This window comes from Dromaius novaehollandiae, chromosome Z (genome assembly GCF_036370855.1).
Source record: "Dromaius novaehollandiae isolate bDroNov1 chromosome Z, bDroNov1.hap1, whole genome shotgun sequence".
In the NCBI taxonomy this organism is placed as follows: Eukaryota; Metazoa; Chordata; class Aves; order Casuariiformes; family Dromaiidae; genus Dromaius; species Dromaius novaehollandiae.
Genome location: NC_088132.1, coordinates 34,331,739 through 34,348,775, shown reverse-complemented (window position 1 = coordinate 34,348,775; position 17,037 = coordinate 34,331,739). Strand labels below are relative to the sequence as shown.

General features: G+C 39.4%; 1 protein-coding gene across 6 annotated transcripts in view; it reads right to left on the bottom strand.

Annotated features, from left to right (window-relative positions):
- LOC112978814 (tyrosine-protein kinase SYK) overlaps window positions 1–17,037 on the bottom strand; it is a 55,784-nt gene that overhangs the window by 18,493 nt on the left and 20,254 nt on the right. For 4 of the 6 annotated variants that reach the window (XM_064501302.1, XM_064501304.1, XM_026092543.2 and 1 more), the window contains exons 2-7: window positions 15,786–16,237; window positions 14,118–14,278; window positions 4,359–4,497; window positions 2,771–2,852; window positions 2,326–2,375; window positions 594–623 (exon numbers count right to left, since the gene is read on the bottom strand). In XM_064501302.1, coding sequence (XP_064357372.1) covers window positions 594–623; window positions 2,326–2,375; window positions 2,771–2,852; window positions 4,359–4,497; window positions 14,118–14,278; window positions 15,786–16,199 — 876 coding nt within the window. In that variant the 5' untranslated portion in view covers window positions 16,200–16,237. The remainder of the gene's footprint in view (window positions 1–593; window positions 624–2,325; window positions 2,376–2,770; window positions 2,853–4,358; window positions 4,498–14,117; window positions 14,279–15,785; window positions 16,238–17,037) is intronic. The other 2 variants (XM_026092544.2, XM_026092545.2) reach the window with 1 other exon arrangement.

The following is a 17,037-nucleotide window of genomic DNA, read 5'->3' as shown; positions in this document are numbered from 1 at the left end:
GGTTTGATGATTCCTGTTGCTGTTCTGCTCCAATACAGGCCCCACATGCTCTGAAAAGTGGCTGCTGCTCCCCAGCCCACATTCTGCAGTTGATTATTAGAAGCGCAGTATCTTGCACTTGTTCCTACTGAATTTCACCCTATTTTCTTTTCCAGGCCATTTCTCTAACTCATCACAATCAATTTGAATCCCAATTCTGTTTTCACACTTTTTTGCAGTCCATTTTGTAAAATCAAAAAGATGCAGAGCTTCAGGAATGTCAGAAACTCTTTAATTTTAGACTTAAATCTTAATTGTGATGGTGTAGGAAATGTGAAGATAGATTGCACACCTTCTACATAAGGCTCTGTGGTGTTATTCATCCTTCTCATGACGCATTTCTGGTTTTGCAATCTGAATTCACTTGAATTTCAAGCTCTGTATACAGGAACAGCTGCATGAGTAGTCTCAGTTATAGAGTTACTGTTTTTGCACAAAGGTGTTAATATATGAGAACCTGGCAATGTTACCTGAAGTCTTTGAGCTCCATAAATAGTAATATTAACTTAAAATGTTCCACGTTATATTTTTATCTTTATATTATATGAAAGTACCTTCGAGAGCAGATTTGTTTTCAAGAACTCCTAAAGAAACAACAGAATTCAGATTTCAATTTTAAGAAAGTGCTTTTCCTTTTATCCATCATGACAAGTCTTAAATCTACTGAACAGATTATCAGTCCTGAAAACACTAATGGCTCTGTGTAAAACTGCTTACATGAAGAAGTGTATATAAGTCAACTATCTGTGAGAAAAGTACATGTTTAAAGGTGGAATTAATCTCACTTAACTGCGGCTATCTAAAAATGAGGCATTTAGTCTTGGCTAATCAGCTGGATTGCTTCTCAGTAGAAAAAAAACAGGCACTTACTGGTCATTCCATAAAAGTCATTCCACCACTTTGAGATACTTTTGGGATGAAGTGACATGTGGACAGGCACGTGTCTCTTTCTCCAAAATTAGCCTCAAGTGAGCTGTCTCATTTGAGATTATTAATATTAGTCAGAATTAACTGGTCCCTGTTTGCAGGACCAAGTCTTTCATCTGTAAAGCACTGTGAATAACTGGGGAGATATAACTGCAATGGCACTGATGAAAAATAGAAGAGGTTGGCCCATCTTCTTTCATTACACAGTCCTAAACATCAGTCAGTTTAGTCAAATGCATGGCTACTTCTTTGAGAAATTTAAATACCTAAAGTAAGATTTTTAAGGATTTCACACATTTACTTTTCATTTGTGTTTAAACTGCAGAATTTTCTCTGGATAACCTAACATGTATGTAATATTCCTACACTGTATATGCTTGTCACTACAACTTTGTGTGTAGATGGTGTGCATGCAGCCTGACATGCTTAAACTTCAGCTTTGTCTTCGTAAATGACTCAGACCCAAATCTTGAGACAACATTTTAAAAAATGACAATGATTTTTCCAATGGTTTTAAGTGTGTAATTTCCAATTATTTTAAAAGGCACCTGATTTTCAGAAAGTGGGGGCATGAAAATGGTTGCTCAATGGGCCCGTGGGGACTCGGAGTACTAAAATAAATGTAATTGGTTTATTTGAACTAAAACATTTGTTTCTATAATGTGGGATGGCATCAATAGCAGAGAAGCACCTAGACAACTTAACAGCCTAGATGATTAGGCTGTTCTGGGAGAGGTGAAACGATTAAGTTAAACTCCCTATTTCAGATTAGGCCAGCTGTAACTGAACGAGATGGTGTTTTGTATCACACCTCAGGTGGCTCCTCACTAAGAGGACTGTAGTTTCCATCAGCTTTAATATACTACTGCCACCCTTTCCTCCCATCTTTGAAACTCTTCCTTTGAAAGTCTCCCTCTATGCCTCTGGAGATAATACTTCATATGACTATAGTGATCATTTAATGAAAGAAAGGGGTTTTTTTTCATTGCAATACACACAGATAAAGCTCAAATCAGTGAAAACACTGTAATACTTTTCCATAGTTTTAATCAAAACTCTTTAACCAAAACTTTTTAATCAAATCTCATTCAATGAGTTATTTTGCATATGAAAAATACTGATTTTCACATACATTATGAGTATAAAACACATTCACAGAATTAAATGCTCAGTGCAAAACTGATGAAAAGAACAACCATGCTAGAATATTTTATTCTTTTCTACCTATTGCTTATTTAACAGTCCCTAGAAAATAAATGCACTGCTGCAGTGATATCTATGCATTAGAATTCCTAGAGCACTGCATAAGATTAAGCCTTCTAAAATTAACATTATTGCTATACCATGACCTATTCTTACCTTAAGAGGGGCTCCATGAGGTGGAGGACGAGTGTCAAAAATAATACTATCTGCAAAGGAGCCAAACACAGAAAGACACTGAGCAAGATGGGAAACGCACTGTAAGAACAAATAATTTCACTTTGGGGATCAACTTTCTAGTTTTTATATCATATTGCAATGCTTGTCCTGGCCCATCTTCTTTGCTTTTGTCTCCCATGTCTGGGATTTAATGTCACAGAGGCAAAATATGTGCAGTGCTTTAGTAATGATTCAAAGGATTGGAGAAGTAAGGGCCTATCCTTTCTCAGCACAGCACTGGTATCCGGCCAGAAAGACAGAGGGAATTTTTATAATCTTCTATCCAACTTTAATTTAAATTACAGTAATCTGCACCCACCTACCTGGACAGTGGAAAAAATGCACACAATAGAAATATAATATGCAAATAATAGGAATAACTCACCATTTTCTGAGCCAAGTCGTGGACAAGGAAAGGTAAGAACCCTTGATAATCCATCTGGTTTGTATGAATAATGTTCAACTAACTACCAAAATGAGAGGGGAAAAAAGGGGGAGACAGAGACAGAGAGAGAGAAAGAGAGAGAGAGAGAGAGAGAGAGAGAGAGAGAGAGAGAGAGAGAGAGAGGAGAGATGAAAAGGCAATATAGGTATAATTAAATAAATTGCTTCTTTAAAACTGTGTGCACACATACAGTAATTGGTATATATTACAGCAAATGAACTGGACATACAGCAGCTCTTTAATGCCTATACTTTTATCTCATCTTTAGTTCTCTCTAACAGAGATGTAGGCTTTTGAGGTAATCTTGCAGCTGAATCTAAGGAACAGGATTTCTAGGACTCAGTATTCTGTGCCTGATTCTGCTGCTAAACAGCTTTGTAACTCTGAGCAAACCACTTCTTTTTTACATCTGAATTCCCTCTTGCTTGTTTTTTCCCCACTTTGTTTTTTTTTTTTTTTAAATAAAGATGGGCAGCACCCCAGCACAGAAATTGTGCAAATGTAAAAAGCTTTGTTTGGGCCTCAAAATCACAATAGGATGTAAATAGTTAATAATAAGTGTATAGCACCAATAGCTTTGGCCATATGTATTTCTGGATTGTCCTCACCATGTCTCTTGCCATTTTATCACAGGCACATTATTGCTATTGTGGCCCTGCTCATTTGGGTAGGGAAGGAGGCAGTCTGCAAGTGAAACAGTTCGAGCCACTTTCAAAAAACATACTAAGATGTCATAGCAGCTCTCAAATGCACAGCGACTGCAGGAATGACATGGATATTTATAGACAAGGCTAAGAGTTAGTATATACAGGTGAAGATTCTCACATTTTACATTTATGACTCACTTTATTTGTTTTAATAGAATTTTAAGCAAGAGCACATAGCAAACTTCTGCAGAGCTTTCATTCCCTTTAGCATTTTCAGTTTACCCAGTCATTTCTCCAGTACTCAGTTTTATTACAGACTATTGCATAGTCAGCTCTCTATTCCCTGACTGCTTAATCTTGGCCAAGTTTCAAACCTATTTTGGTGGTAACCCTTAGCAAACTATGTTTATTCAGTCAACAAGCTAGGGAACTTCAAAGCTAAGGAGTCCAGTGAGCGTATAGCATCCTAAACCTTTGTGCTCCCTAGAATCCTATTTCTGGCTATCATAAAGGACATTACTGAAAGATTGTACCTTACATAGCTGTAATCGAATATGGTCACTTACAAATGCAAATGGTCTTCCATTCTAGGGAACGATCAGTTCACTGAATAATAATTACAGCAATTTTAAACTAAGCCAAGCTGCAACAACACATTTAAAATGATTAAAATCTGTACATTTACATAACTTTCTATATTAACACAGATTCTCTTCATGTATAAAATGCACAAAATGTTGGAAACATATGACAAATAACCCGCCAAAACATGTTGGTATTTAGCTAAAGATTGTTGATGCACAGCAAAGTAAAACAAACTGCCTAAGTGGGTTATATAGAAACACGATGACAGATACCCAAGTGATTCAAATTTAACAGACCTGCCAAAGGGTGTCAAATCTTTTTCCATCTGGTATGGAGAGCTTTCCGGTCTTATCTCTGTCAATACGGTAATGCAGTACTTTTCCATCACTGAGCAGACACAAAGCATAGGAGCCATTGCTGTCCCTTTCTCTGATTCTGTAAGAGGAAGAGAGATTTTCAGGGTTACTCTCTACTACCAGTGAGCTTTGGGGATAAAGATTTTTCTTTGCATCACTTTTTCCTATAAGCTTTCCAAGTAAGAAACAGGGCAAAATCTGCACTGCAACTTTTGAGGATGTTTTGTTAAACCTTTCATTTAGTTTTGTTAGCATCATTTGTTTTCAGATAGAATTCCCTAAAGTTTCTTTTTTTTCTCCCAAAGGGCAACTGGCAACAACAGAAAATCCACCATGTGGAGCTCTTTGCTAGGCAGCTGCAGGAGCAGAGCACAAAGTGCTCCCTGAGCTAGGAAGCACATCAAGGCTTGCGCACTCCAGGCCTATGAGGCCCAGAGAAGTCGGAGAGCCGGATCCAGTGCACGTAAGTAGTTCTACTTCAACCTCTTCTACAGCTGACCTACAATTAAAAGCAACAGATAAGTATCTACATTAAGGCCTGACTTTTCTCCTTTGTCTTTTATTTTGAAACACAGCGATGACAGTGCGGGGAGAAGATAAAATACTAAAAGAACGTAATGTGAAACACAAATAAAGGGAAAATCTTTGTGCACTGAAACAGCTTGTGGTTTACATGATTGTAAGTTTACAGTTAAACAAAGTGGCACGGCTGGGAACTGAAAATAAATCACACATTTCTGTAACCATCCGTTTTGTAATTTCTCTAACGACATTAATGCATTGTCAGAGATTTCACATGAAATTCACGTGAGACCTCATACGGCACTGGGTTACACAGCCGGCCCAAATTTCACCAGGAAGAGATCACAGAGTGTAGTATAAAACCTTGTCTAAAATTTGTAGGCACCAGGATGGTAGGAAAGCAGGAGATCTGGAAGCAGTGTCTGAAATGCCTGTGCTGGGCTGCACAGTTGTTTAAAATGCTCTCAGGGCTAGCTCGCATTGAGGGCAACGTCTTTCGGTGACTAGACCTAGAGTAGGAATTTGCTACTAGCTCCATCATACTTGGCCTGGCATTTCTACTTTTGAAAAGCAGACTTTTGTTTTTAATTTGAGTTGCCTGTGTTCAGTTGCTGCTGACAGAGAGATGGCAACAGAGTTAGCTGGAAGTTTTCTGGAATGATGGTTTTTTCTTCTGAAAAGCCCAGATTCAGCAACAATGAAACACTTCTTGTTCCAGTGCTGACAGAGGGCCACTCACTCTCCATTGACTTCGCCTTCCCTTCCCTTGATGCTTCCCACTTTGCCAGCAGCATGTGACGCTGATGAGGCAGGGCCTTCAGAGCCCCAGAGGAGCCAGGGAGCGACCCACTCGACCCCTGATCTCCAGGAACTCTCTGGGAACCGGGCAGCTCAGTAAATGTTTAAAAGTCCCCAAATCAACTGAACCCAAATTTCAATCTCCTCCAAGGAAACGTTCAAAGGACCTCTCAGCAAGGTTTGAGAAAACTGTTTTCAAAACTCAAAGTTTTTGGCAGGAGGAAAGACCTTTGGGACCAACTTTATCTGCCAAGCAGTTTTCAGATTTCACATGAGAACTGAGATTAGCTGTCATTATATGCATCAGCAGTTATCACCTACAGAAAACTGAGCTACATAATACCAAATAACATGGGTAACTACTATGATGAGACTACAACACACCGAATAATTTTTCCAAAGCCCTGAAAAGAAATATAGCAGGGTACTCTCACTAAGGTGTTGGGATGCTTTGCTGGTGCAGTATTACTGCTTGGCATCACATCTCCAGAGACTGCCAAGGCGAGCATTGCATTCTGCTCCTCAGCTGACTCACTCGAGGCTAAACTAAAACAGGGTTTGTTTCATCTGAACTACTTATGCAACTCTTTTTTCAAGAAGAGTGATTCTCATTGCCTAACATGTGAACAGGACACTGGCCAAAGGAAGAGGAAAGTAGAGTTATTCTTTTCTGAAACCAAAGTATCCTGCCTAGTGTCTCTAATGCAACTTTAAACACGCTGTGGTTTTTCATGACACGTGGGTATTTTCTGAGCATGCTGATTTCCTGTGCTGACTGACCAGTGGAGAGCAGCAGGTTCTGCTGAAATGAAGAATAGCTTTCACTCTGTCTTCCACTGACTTGCTTTTTAGCCAACAAGATTTAGGAAAGTATTTTCAGAATAGCGAGCATTGTCTTTGAAACACAAATGAATGCCATTTCATTGAATTCAGACCTCTGTTCAGAATAAAGCACATGTAAGGTTATAAAAATGCAATACACAGTTTCCCAGCAACAAGTTTCCTTCTTGATTCACAGGGAGAAATAGCAGCTCAAATATGATTGCTGAAACTGATTCCCATTTGCAGCAGTCGTTACTATTGCAGGAGGTACCCTGAATATTTCTTAGAGTACAGACATTAGTGGGAGAACAGAGTCCTGATTTCTTAGGACCATGGCACAGATCCAGACAACCCTGTGAGTATCCAGTGCAGGATTTAGGCAGAATTCAAGTTGGTAAGGTTGTATTTGCATTTCTGAGCTCCTCCTTTCCCCCACTCAGCAGCTACCTAACCCTGAAGACATCTGGAGTTCACAGTCACGGCAACTTCAGGCTGACAGATCTCTCGCTGCACGTACAAAAAAATCTCACATCTAAAGCCTATGCTTGACCATGGTCCAGAGGAGCCTTTTTCTCTTGGGGTTGTGAGTCAGGAGGTGTTTTCTCAAGTTGTGCCCCATGAACTCCAGCACAATTTGGATCCCTACCAAATACAGCAGCAGGAGTCCCTGCTATCTTTCAAAACATGACTGAAGAGCAGAAGTGTCAAGAGCTTTTAAACAATAGCCAACCGATTGCCCAAGCCCTATTTTTGGCAATCAGAGACCTTACTGGTCCTAAAAGCCTGCCCACAGAACTTACTGTCACAATCCAAACCAAAATTTTTGCTGTCTCTGCTGACACGGATTGTCAGAGGCTAGGTTTCACAATTTCATTTTGGCTTTGTAACCCATGATAATGGCTTTCTAGGTTAAGTTAACCCTCGAGAACTCCAGCTAAGGATATAGTATCAAGTACTTAATTATTGGTGTTAAAAAAAATGGAATCGAAGAAAAAGGCTGCTCAAACTGAAAGGTTACAAACTGAAACCTGTTTGAACGGAAATCGGCACATCCTTCACATCTCATGATGGTGCTGGCAGTGTTACTCAAGGTCATCATGTTAGATTTGGGGGCTCTCTCTGTATAGGCACATTTCATTCTATGAAAAGTAATCATTTTGGGAACAGTGAGAGAAAAAAAAATTCCAACAACACGATGTGCTTTAAATGGGCTCTGCAATGAAGCACAGCATTGGTACAAAGTGGTAACTAAAACTCTTAATTAAAAAAAAGCTACGGACTTGAAAGAAAAGAAAAGAAAAAAAACATTTTGATAAGGAAGGGAGCTACCAGTGAAATGTCATCTACTCTTCCATCTTATACCTTTGCAGAGAGCTACAGAAGCACAGAAAAAAAAGCCCATAAAGATAACAGACATCTAGAAATAAACAACGTCCTTTCATCCACTGAGGTTAAATTAAAAATGTGAATGCTTTCACTGAGAGCAAGTCTGGGTTCACAGGCATATTAAAGACAAGCACCAAGGTATCTAAGTTTTCTAATACATACATTTTAAAACAGTAGTTTTTCAAGGAACTGGGAAACCAAATTGTTACAGGATGCAATGCAAAAAAGCTTTAGTCATTGCTTTTAATTTTAATGCCATCTATGGCTATTTCATATGTTTTTATGAGTGTAACCCAAATAGCAACCAATAACTATTTGGAGTACCATTACAGGCTCTGCAAATAACTATTCATTCTTTACGTTGGTAAAATCTCTATTTTTACTTGGAAGCAAAAAGAACTACACCTCAACTTTCTTTGTTTCCAAGTAAAGAGCCAAATGATCCCTTTCTTTCTACAGGAAAAAATCCCTGAGGGTAAGAAAAAATTGCTATTACAACATGGTTCATTGACTGTATAGAAAAAAGAAGCCACAGCATTCTGCAGTGGAGAATAAAAGAAATCAACTGGCAAAATGCTAGCTTTAGGAATGGTGTGAAAGTAATCCCACTCCTGAATCCAAGGATGTGAGAAAGTCTGGTTTTGGCCCTACTTTCCGTGCTCAGTGACAACTTCCTTCATGCCAAAATACTGACACTCCCAACTCCTTCTCAAGCTCCAGCCTTTGCCTACTTGTCTGCCCTTAGGTGCATCTCTCTTGCAATGTTATTTACAACATGGCTATTCATTATCTCTTCGAGCATCAGCAGCACACTGAACATTGACACTTTGAGGGTGATAAGGAATGAATTCAGTGCCATCTGTAACACGATCGTACAAGAGAGAAAATGGATTGACTGCAGTCTTCATGCACATCATTATTTCTCTCCTGTTTGGGATCGTATTCAAAACTGTTTCAGAAATGCCAGCACACTACAGAATTCAAGAAGTAGCTCAGCTGCACGCTGTCTCTATCTATGTTGCAACCTAAAATTTGATCTCTTGATAAGACCATTGTGCTGTACTACATAGTCAAAGTACTACAATGATGAAACACCTTAGCAAGCAGGACTGCAGCCCCGTAGCCTATTTTGGTGGAGTCCCCCCTGCCAGCAAAATATGCTATGCTGCCCCCAAACCCAGACACGCAGCTTTTGTGTATAACTGCACCTGCAACAGGGACTTTTCTCAGTAGCTATCTCAGTCAGGGATCATATTCTTTCTCCACACCTCTGACCGAGCTCCGCTGCCAAAGTGCACAGTGCCAAGCTAGCCCTGAGAAGCCACAGCCCTGCTGCAGCCCTCTGCAAGCCACACGTGCCCAACTGCAGATCAATAAACAGCTCCCCCAAAGAGCTGTGGTCATCGTGGGGACACAGCATCTCCAGCAAGGTGGTGTACAGGCTGTATTTCACCATTTACCTTGGAAAATTCTTATGCTCCTCTTCTAAGCCTAGTGACTTCCTGGCATTTTGAAGATAAGCTTCATCATTAATTAAGGTCCCTGAATTAAGGTCACGTTTAGTAGGATTATTTTCCTCATTCTGATGTCCACAATGCCCAGTCCTATTCATGGATACACACATAATAAGGGTAGATGTACATACAAAAAGGCTCTCCAAGATTAGATAAGTGGTCCACCTAGCTCGGTAAACACTGGCAGTGGGAGATGCCTAGGAAAAGACAGTAAGAGTAATGCAAATATAGACTGCTACATGTATCAGCAACACAGATTTAAAAAAAAAAAAAAGACAGACAAGCAAACTCTTAGGGACAACTGCATTTCAGAGCTTGTTACTTTGAAATGGTGTTACCAGTGTTAACTATTGTGACATATAAAAGACAGCTTGGTCTCTAGAGGTCATGAGGCGCCATGATGAGTAGTGCTGTGAGACATTAATAGTCTGAACTAGTCTTGTCATCTTTGGCATGTTTAGTCACATACTGAAGATATTCTTACGGCACTAAAATGATTTTTTTACTTTTTCCTCTTGTACAACTGTTCACGTTTCATGTGAATTACATATGACTATGAACATATATATAAGGTGTATGGAACCTAAGCTGTTGATTATGCAATGCCTTCACCTACAATTTCCTAAAGGTTGACTTTTTACACTTAATGGCATTTCCGAGTATTGTTTATCTTCCTTCAGGCTTCAGAATTTCTGCATGTGGTTCTTTACACATACGCAAGATCACATGTCCATATAACTAAAGTGGTCACCACTGATGGCAAACTGAGATATGCCAAGAGCTAACACACACTTATCACAATTCTTTCCTATGTGAAACTGCAGAGAAAACTAACTTTTCTTTTACTATTGGTCTGTCACTATTAGCAAACATTTAGTTTATTTTTTACCTGATCCCTGCACACTCACGCTCACATAGATAATATCAACAATATCACCTGTGATAGTTTAGATAACGTTGTTCACCATAATCTGTAATTATGCCCCCTACTAGGCAAAGTTGCATGAAAAACTAGTATCTATAAGAATTTGGCTAAGAACAAGGAGCCCTACACAGCACGAAAAAATAATGGTAATGAAGCTGACAGAGGCTTGAGATTTCAGTCCAGTCCTCTACTTTCAGTCGCTCCTCAGCTCATTTTAGAGCTACCATATTTTACTTCTATTCTGCTCCTAGAGTTTTTCCTCCAGATTTCGTAGCTACAGTTCCCATGAATGTTCTTCCTGGAAGTGGTGGGCACTGCTTGCTATTTCGCACGTGCCATTGTTTCTTCTACTTGGCTTTGAAAATAAACTCTATAGCACCTGCATACATACTTCTTTCACTGACTTTTCAGTCATGACAAAAATCTTAAAAAGTCCTTTGAAAATTCCTTAGCAGAACACTCCCAGTTACCTCAGTGCTCTGCCAGCGGCTTGGAGGAGGGGGCTGAGTGTTAGGTTCTTGATGCTGTTTCTGACATTCTGAATTGCCATCAGAAATCTTTCCAACTATTTTTGTATTGATTATACACAAAAAATTCTAGATTTGATAATCTTGTAATCCTGCAAGATACCACTGAAGAAGTCTAGGTGTTAGATGTGTTCACACAGAGACTCCCGTACTGGCTTTTGTGTCAAGACGGATCATGCAGCTAGCAGATTTCTGGGTGAACAAACCTTACTCCAGCCTTTCAAAATTCTTTTTTTTTTTTTTTTCCATAATGAACAGGATGATGTCTGTCATGTACCAGCACTTAATTCAGACCTGCTCATGGACCTGCTGACTACCTTTGGAGTACCTTACCTCTTTGAAAAATCTAGCTGCCCTTTATCTTTTAGTTTCCGGGCTGCCCTCTGACTTATGCTTGTGACAACTGAACTTCCCTTAGACACATAATGTTTCTAAGTCTACCCTTCAATCAGCTACCAGGCTTGACTGTCTCAATCTGCATGAAAAAAAACCCCAGTCCTTGAAGAGCTACATTCACAGTATTCAGCCCACAGATGTACACAAGATTCTGACACACACCCTTATTTGATAAGGAAAAAGTATGCGATATGTGTGCCTGCAATCTAAAACAATGCACCTTTCTAGTACTCATGGCAATTCTGCTGCTACTGCTTCAGCTAGCTAACAAATGTGTGGTTTATTTCCCAATCTCTACTAAGCAAGCCCAGATTAGGCAAACCACTACAGGAAGCAGAAAATGACTGAATTTGAAGTTGCTTTGTTGTTTGCTATGAGCTGCTAGGTCTGGGAGCTAGAACAGCTCCAGAAGGAAAATAACATATAAGCAACAGATTACTTCTCTTGCTGCTCTGGCTGCTGAGTCACAGGTTGGACAGAGATGCTGCCCTTGTTTTTTGTCAAGGAGCACAAGAGTGAACAGCAGCCGAGTAGTTAGTGAGCTCTAAAAACTGTGCCACGTAGGCAACCTGTGCAAGGACAATTAATATGTCTGAAAGTACCTACCGATGCAGAAGTAAGCAGTGCAGTCCTTAATAAGAGCGACCCAGGCTGAACATACCGACAGTTATAGTTTGATACTACCCAAGCTCCAATGGCACTTGTCATGGATTAAAAAGAGCCTTAAAGCTAGCATCTTCCCCTCCAAGGGTTTATCTACCACATCCTTTTGAAGTCCAACAGAACCACCTATGACACACAACCACAGACACAGACAATCTCACAGGGCAAGGTCTGACCACTTCCTCCATAGGCCATCAAATGTATCGTTGCAAACAGCTCCAGAACTGCCTCCTCGGCCATCTCCCAGGGGAACAGGAAAATGCTGAGAAAGTATTTCTATTTAAAACTGTAGGAATGCTCAGAGAACATTAAGAAGAGACCAGGGTCTACGAGGGAGACTGTTAAGTATCAGGTCTGCGAAAAAACTACCATCATTCACTCCAAACCCCACCCCTGTTCTGAGGAAATGCTAGCTGAGCAATCCAGTGTTTTGAAGAAAAGTAGCTTCCTTTTTTTTTCCTCTGAGTTTTTGCATAGCATTTAAAATGAGCCACATATATTTGATTCCTCTGCCTTATTCATAAGCCTTTCTTACCGTAACCTACTTTTCTGCTCTCCACAGGTAAAAGAATTACCATGTATAGAGGGCCAAATCAATCCTTGGACTGTTTCTGATGAAGCAGTTGGAGGTGGTTTTGGTCAAAATGAAGTACTTAAAAGAGTACTAAGATTTGACTACTTATCAGATCGGCTGTTTACAAATAGTATCTAAATGCTGGTCTGATCTTACAGAATCACAGAAATTCCATTCTATGGGATATTGTATCATTTTTGATACTTCTTTTAATCTGCATTAGAAGTTAAAAAAAATTAAAAAAGAAAGGTTTTCAAATTTCCCTTATAAAGGAGTTAGAACTTTCAGAAACATAATTACAATCTTGGCAAAAAAATCATCTTGCTCAATTTATCATGTCACATTATAAAGGTCCAGTGATAAAAATTAAAATAACAAATGAGCATGGGCTGAAAATGTGAGGGTCTGTGGCAAAGTGGATGAGAAGAAGCATGAAACAGAAAGAGTTCAAGGACTGAGGGAAAGGAAGAGATTTCAAGAAATGAGACTTCAAATACACTCAAAGTATCAGTAGGTAAGACCTGACAGGACTTAATTCTACTAGAAGAAAGATTCAGAGGAGTTTTCCATTCCTAAAATAAGTTTTTAAGATTGAAAATGAAAACTATCTCACATACAAGGAAACATTTGAAGGCTGCATCTACATCAACAGTTAGTGTGGTACAACAAGAGCATTTTGGTGAAGTGAAATGGTTGGTACCAAAGCAGTACATCCACACTGTATATACTTCTGAGGTTTTACTTTGGACTAGTTATAGAAAAGTTACAGAGAGTTAAGCACTGGAAGATATCATGTAGGTAGTATGAAATTTCTGTCAGGAATTATGTAGGTCTAACAGATCCTTCCTTGGGTATCATCTTTAAGCTTCATTTTGATGATTATGTAAATACTTCCTTCATTTCTTTTTGTCAAAAATGGCAAATGTAAAACCTTGAACTGTTCGAATCAGGATTTTCCTAAAGAAAAGCTGTTTTGTTAGAAGATTTTGACTATCTCCAATCTTCACCAGATGACAGAGATGACTCCGTGATGGCTACTAGTCACCATCCTAAATGATATGTTTGTGCTCACAAAGTCCAGTAACGAAGTTGTGTAAATGTATGAAGACACAGACACAAAATGGAATCATCAAGGTAAAAGTGATTCCTTCTACTGCTTAACTGCAAAACAAAGCAATGGCACTGCCCCTGGGAAAAGTGACAGTTATGGATACCAAAAGTTGCTAACATAGGCAGTTAGTATATTGCTTTGACAGGACACTAACTACTGTTCAACGATTTTTTCTTGACACTGGGCTCTCTGATGCTACGTTTAGAATTAAACCTAATATTTGCTGAAAAAAACAGTGACCCATGCTTTTGCTATGGTTTCCCGCCTTTAGTTAAGTGAAAACTAATCTTGGAGACATTTGCTTAATATAGAAATGGTTAAGATGTATGCCCTCCTGGATCGGGGTCGCTCACTGTGAACAGGCCATCTCTTTGGGCACACTCTCACTTGAGATTCATTCATGGGAACTGTGTAGAAACGCTGCTGGCAAATAGCAGTACCACAGAAAAGGAAGTACTCACAAAAATTTTCCATTGTTTCTTAACCCTACGAGGATACGGTGTTCTGATTCTTCCCGAGAGATCTTCCCATGGAACCAAGGCATCTTCTCATGGGCTGTAGTGGCAATCAATTTCTCCAGCTGAGGTTTTTGACTAATGATAGCTTGTTCAAGGGCCTGACCCTGGAGTGAGAAAAACCACAGAAGAACAGTGAAACTGTTTTCTCCAATAAAAACATTACAGGCAAACTCACAATACCGGATTGCTTTGGGGCCTCCAAAACCGGCAAATAATTATTTGTTTCTGGTTGCTATAGAAATATTGAAACAGAAACTATCACAGGATATTCTAAACGTCGCAAAGCTGGGATACTTCCCTTTGTCACTAGTATGAAACAAAAGGAAAAATAACCAGTAAATCAAGCCCTTAATCAATATCAATGGAAAATTATGTCGTATTTTTATGTTAATGAGACATAGCTAAATATATCTTCAGTGTCACTCTGAAATGTTGTGACAAACCCTCCATATTACTTTTCCTATGGCAGATTACTGAAATAAATTGAACAAGGACAAGTTGCTTTGTATTGCTGCAGTGCATCTATGTTGAAGATATCAATGCATGCTTTCCCAAAAGCAGATAGGACATTCCCAATTTTAAAGTGAATTATGCTAATATTTTAGGTATAACCTAAACACTTCTAAACCCACCTATAACCCATCACTTCTAAATTTGGCTGAGCATATCAGGGCAAAACCCCCTAGTTTCACCAGGTTTCATCTTGAATTCAACTTCTGTCTAGACTGGGCTCAGACTCATCAGAAAAACCTGTAAATCTCAGCACTAGCTGCAGTAAATATAGTTTGAGTGTCAGGTTTCTAGCTTGGGCATTACTCTGAAAATTTTGCACCGCTGGGATCATAAGGTTACTTGCTAATGCCAAAAGAGAGGAGAAAGCTAGCCTAACTCTGAGAGTCGATAATAGTAACTTGGGGCATCCCAAGGCACTTTGAAATAATATTCCTATTGCAGCCTCCTGCGCTAGGGTTTCTATGTTAAGAATGGCTTCTTCGCAGTCACTCCAGGAAAAAAGCCAGTCCTCTCAGCATTGAACATTCCTGCTTGACACATGCAGTACCAAAAAAAAAAAAAGTGCACGCAGTGCTTTGCAGTTAAAAACAAAGCTCTATCTTGTACACAGTCTAAACAAGCATCACAGAAACAATGCAGGTTAAGAGGGGAGGATGTAAAACAAGTCAACATGTGGCTGTGCTTGCCTGCACTCACACACAATGCACATAATCTCAGAATCAAAAGCAAACAAACAGTTTCTGTACCCCATTCATTAGCTTTATTATTTTATTCATTAGCTTTATTATTTTTTGGCTTATGTGGAAATCTGAGTGGCACAGGCTAGTGCAGTGGGAGGTAATGCTATGCTAGCTGAAGACATTCTAAAAAGTGATAAACCTTGCCAAATTTCGGGAAAGAATATGCTCATAGCCAAGTTATTACAATGTACTGGGAGGGGAAAAAAAACACTGCTCATAAAACACAAGCAATTATCACTGCATTACGACAAACCTGAGCTACTACACGGCAGCAGCAAGAGCTGGAAACAAAGACTGCCACCTCTCCTTTTTCTCTTAATTCCAAGACCACTTTATGGCAAAACCAGTCTGAATTTACCTGCAGGTTCCAGGTTTGTTTGACATACTCTCTGATGAGGCTCTCTTTTAAATCTTCAAACGGTCCTGTTTTGGGCTCCACGCCTGGTGGCCGGTGGAAAGGTTTTCTCAGTAGACAGATAAGGCCATCGGCTTCCTCCGAGTGATAGTTAACGAGTTCTGCAGGACTCGCATGAGATTTCCCCCCTGTGATAGCGTATGAGCCGCTCAGCTCCCTCTCAATTGTATAATGATGAACTTTCCTTCCATGGGCCAAGGATAAGGCAAAGCCACCTAGGTAATTCCGGCTTTGGCGGAGCAGGTACAGTCCATCACTCACTCCTCCTTGCGTCAGATACTCTTCAGCTTCCTCGCGTGTAATATTGCCAAAGAAGTATGGCAGATGGTTAGCAGGGTTAGCTGTGCTGGAAGCCATGCTTTTTTCTTTCCAATTAGCAATTTACGGTTTTATATCTGAAAGGAAATAAAGCAACATGAGTATCAGTTGAGAAAAAAAAAAAAGGGTGGGGGGAGATAAACCAGTAACATGGCAGTTCACACATAGTGCGTTGGTAACATATTTCTGAAAAGCTTTTTGGAAAGAGTCTGTACTTGTTGGAGCACGTTTTTCCAAATCCCATTGGAAAGTTTCCCCCTCTTATATAGCAATATAGCAGTTTCCTTTAACACTACAAGAGTTTCCTATAACTCTTTCCCTCTCCTCTGGTCCTTGCCTAGCCATACAGACTCCTGACAGTTTACCTGACTGAATACCTCTATTTATCCTGTTGTTCTGGCCTTGAGGTGTTTCCCAGTAAAAGAAGTGAACTAGGTAGGAAAGATTCAGTTCTTCCTTCCAATTCCGTGCCATTATAATTCTCTTTATAACCAGCTTATGCTAGCGTAAAAACAGGCTGAGAAGGGATAAAAGTCCTATATTAAAATAGCTAACATTCCTCTCTCATAGATTTTTCACAGAACATCACCTGTGGCATTTTAAGGGTGAAAAAAATACAAATTAATATGATAGTGCCATTTTGAACAGCTTTCATTTTGAACAGCTTACTTATATTGAAGTAACTTCAAGACACCATTTTGAGCAGCTTACTTATACTGAAGTAACATGAAGACACACTACTGACAAAAATACAGAAGAGAACAAAGATCAGCATCTCTGAAGAATAATAATGAAGACAATATATACGGCTTCAATTCTTTCATTCTTAATTTAACAGTAAAAAATAATCTCTTAAATTTATAAAGTATATTTCTAA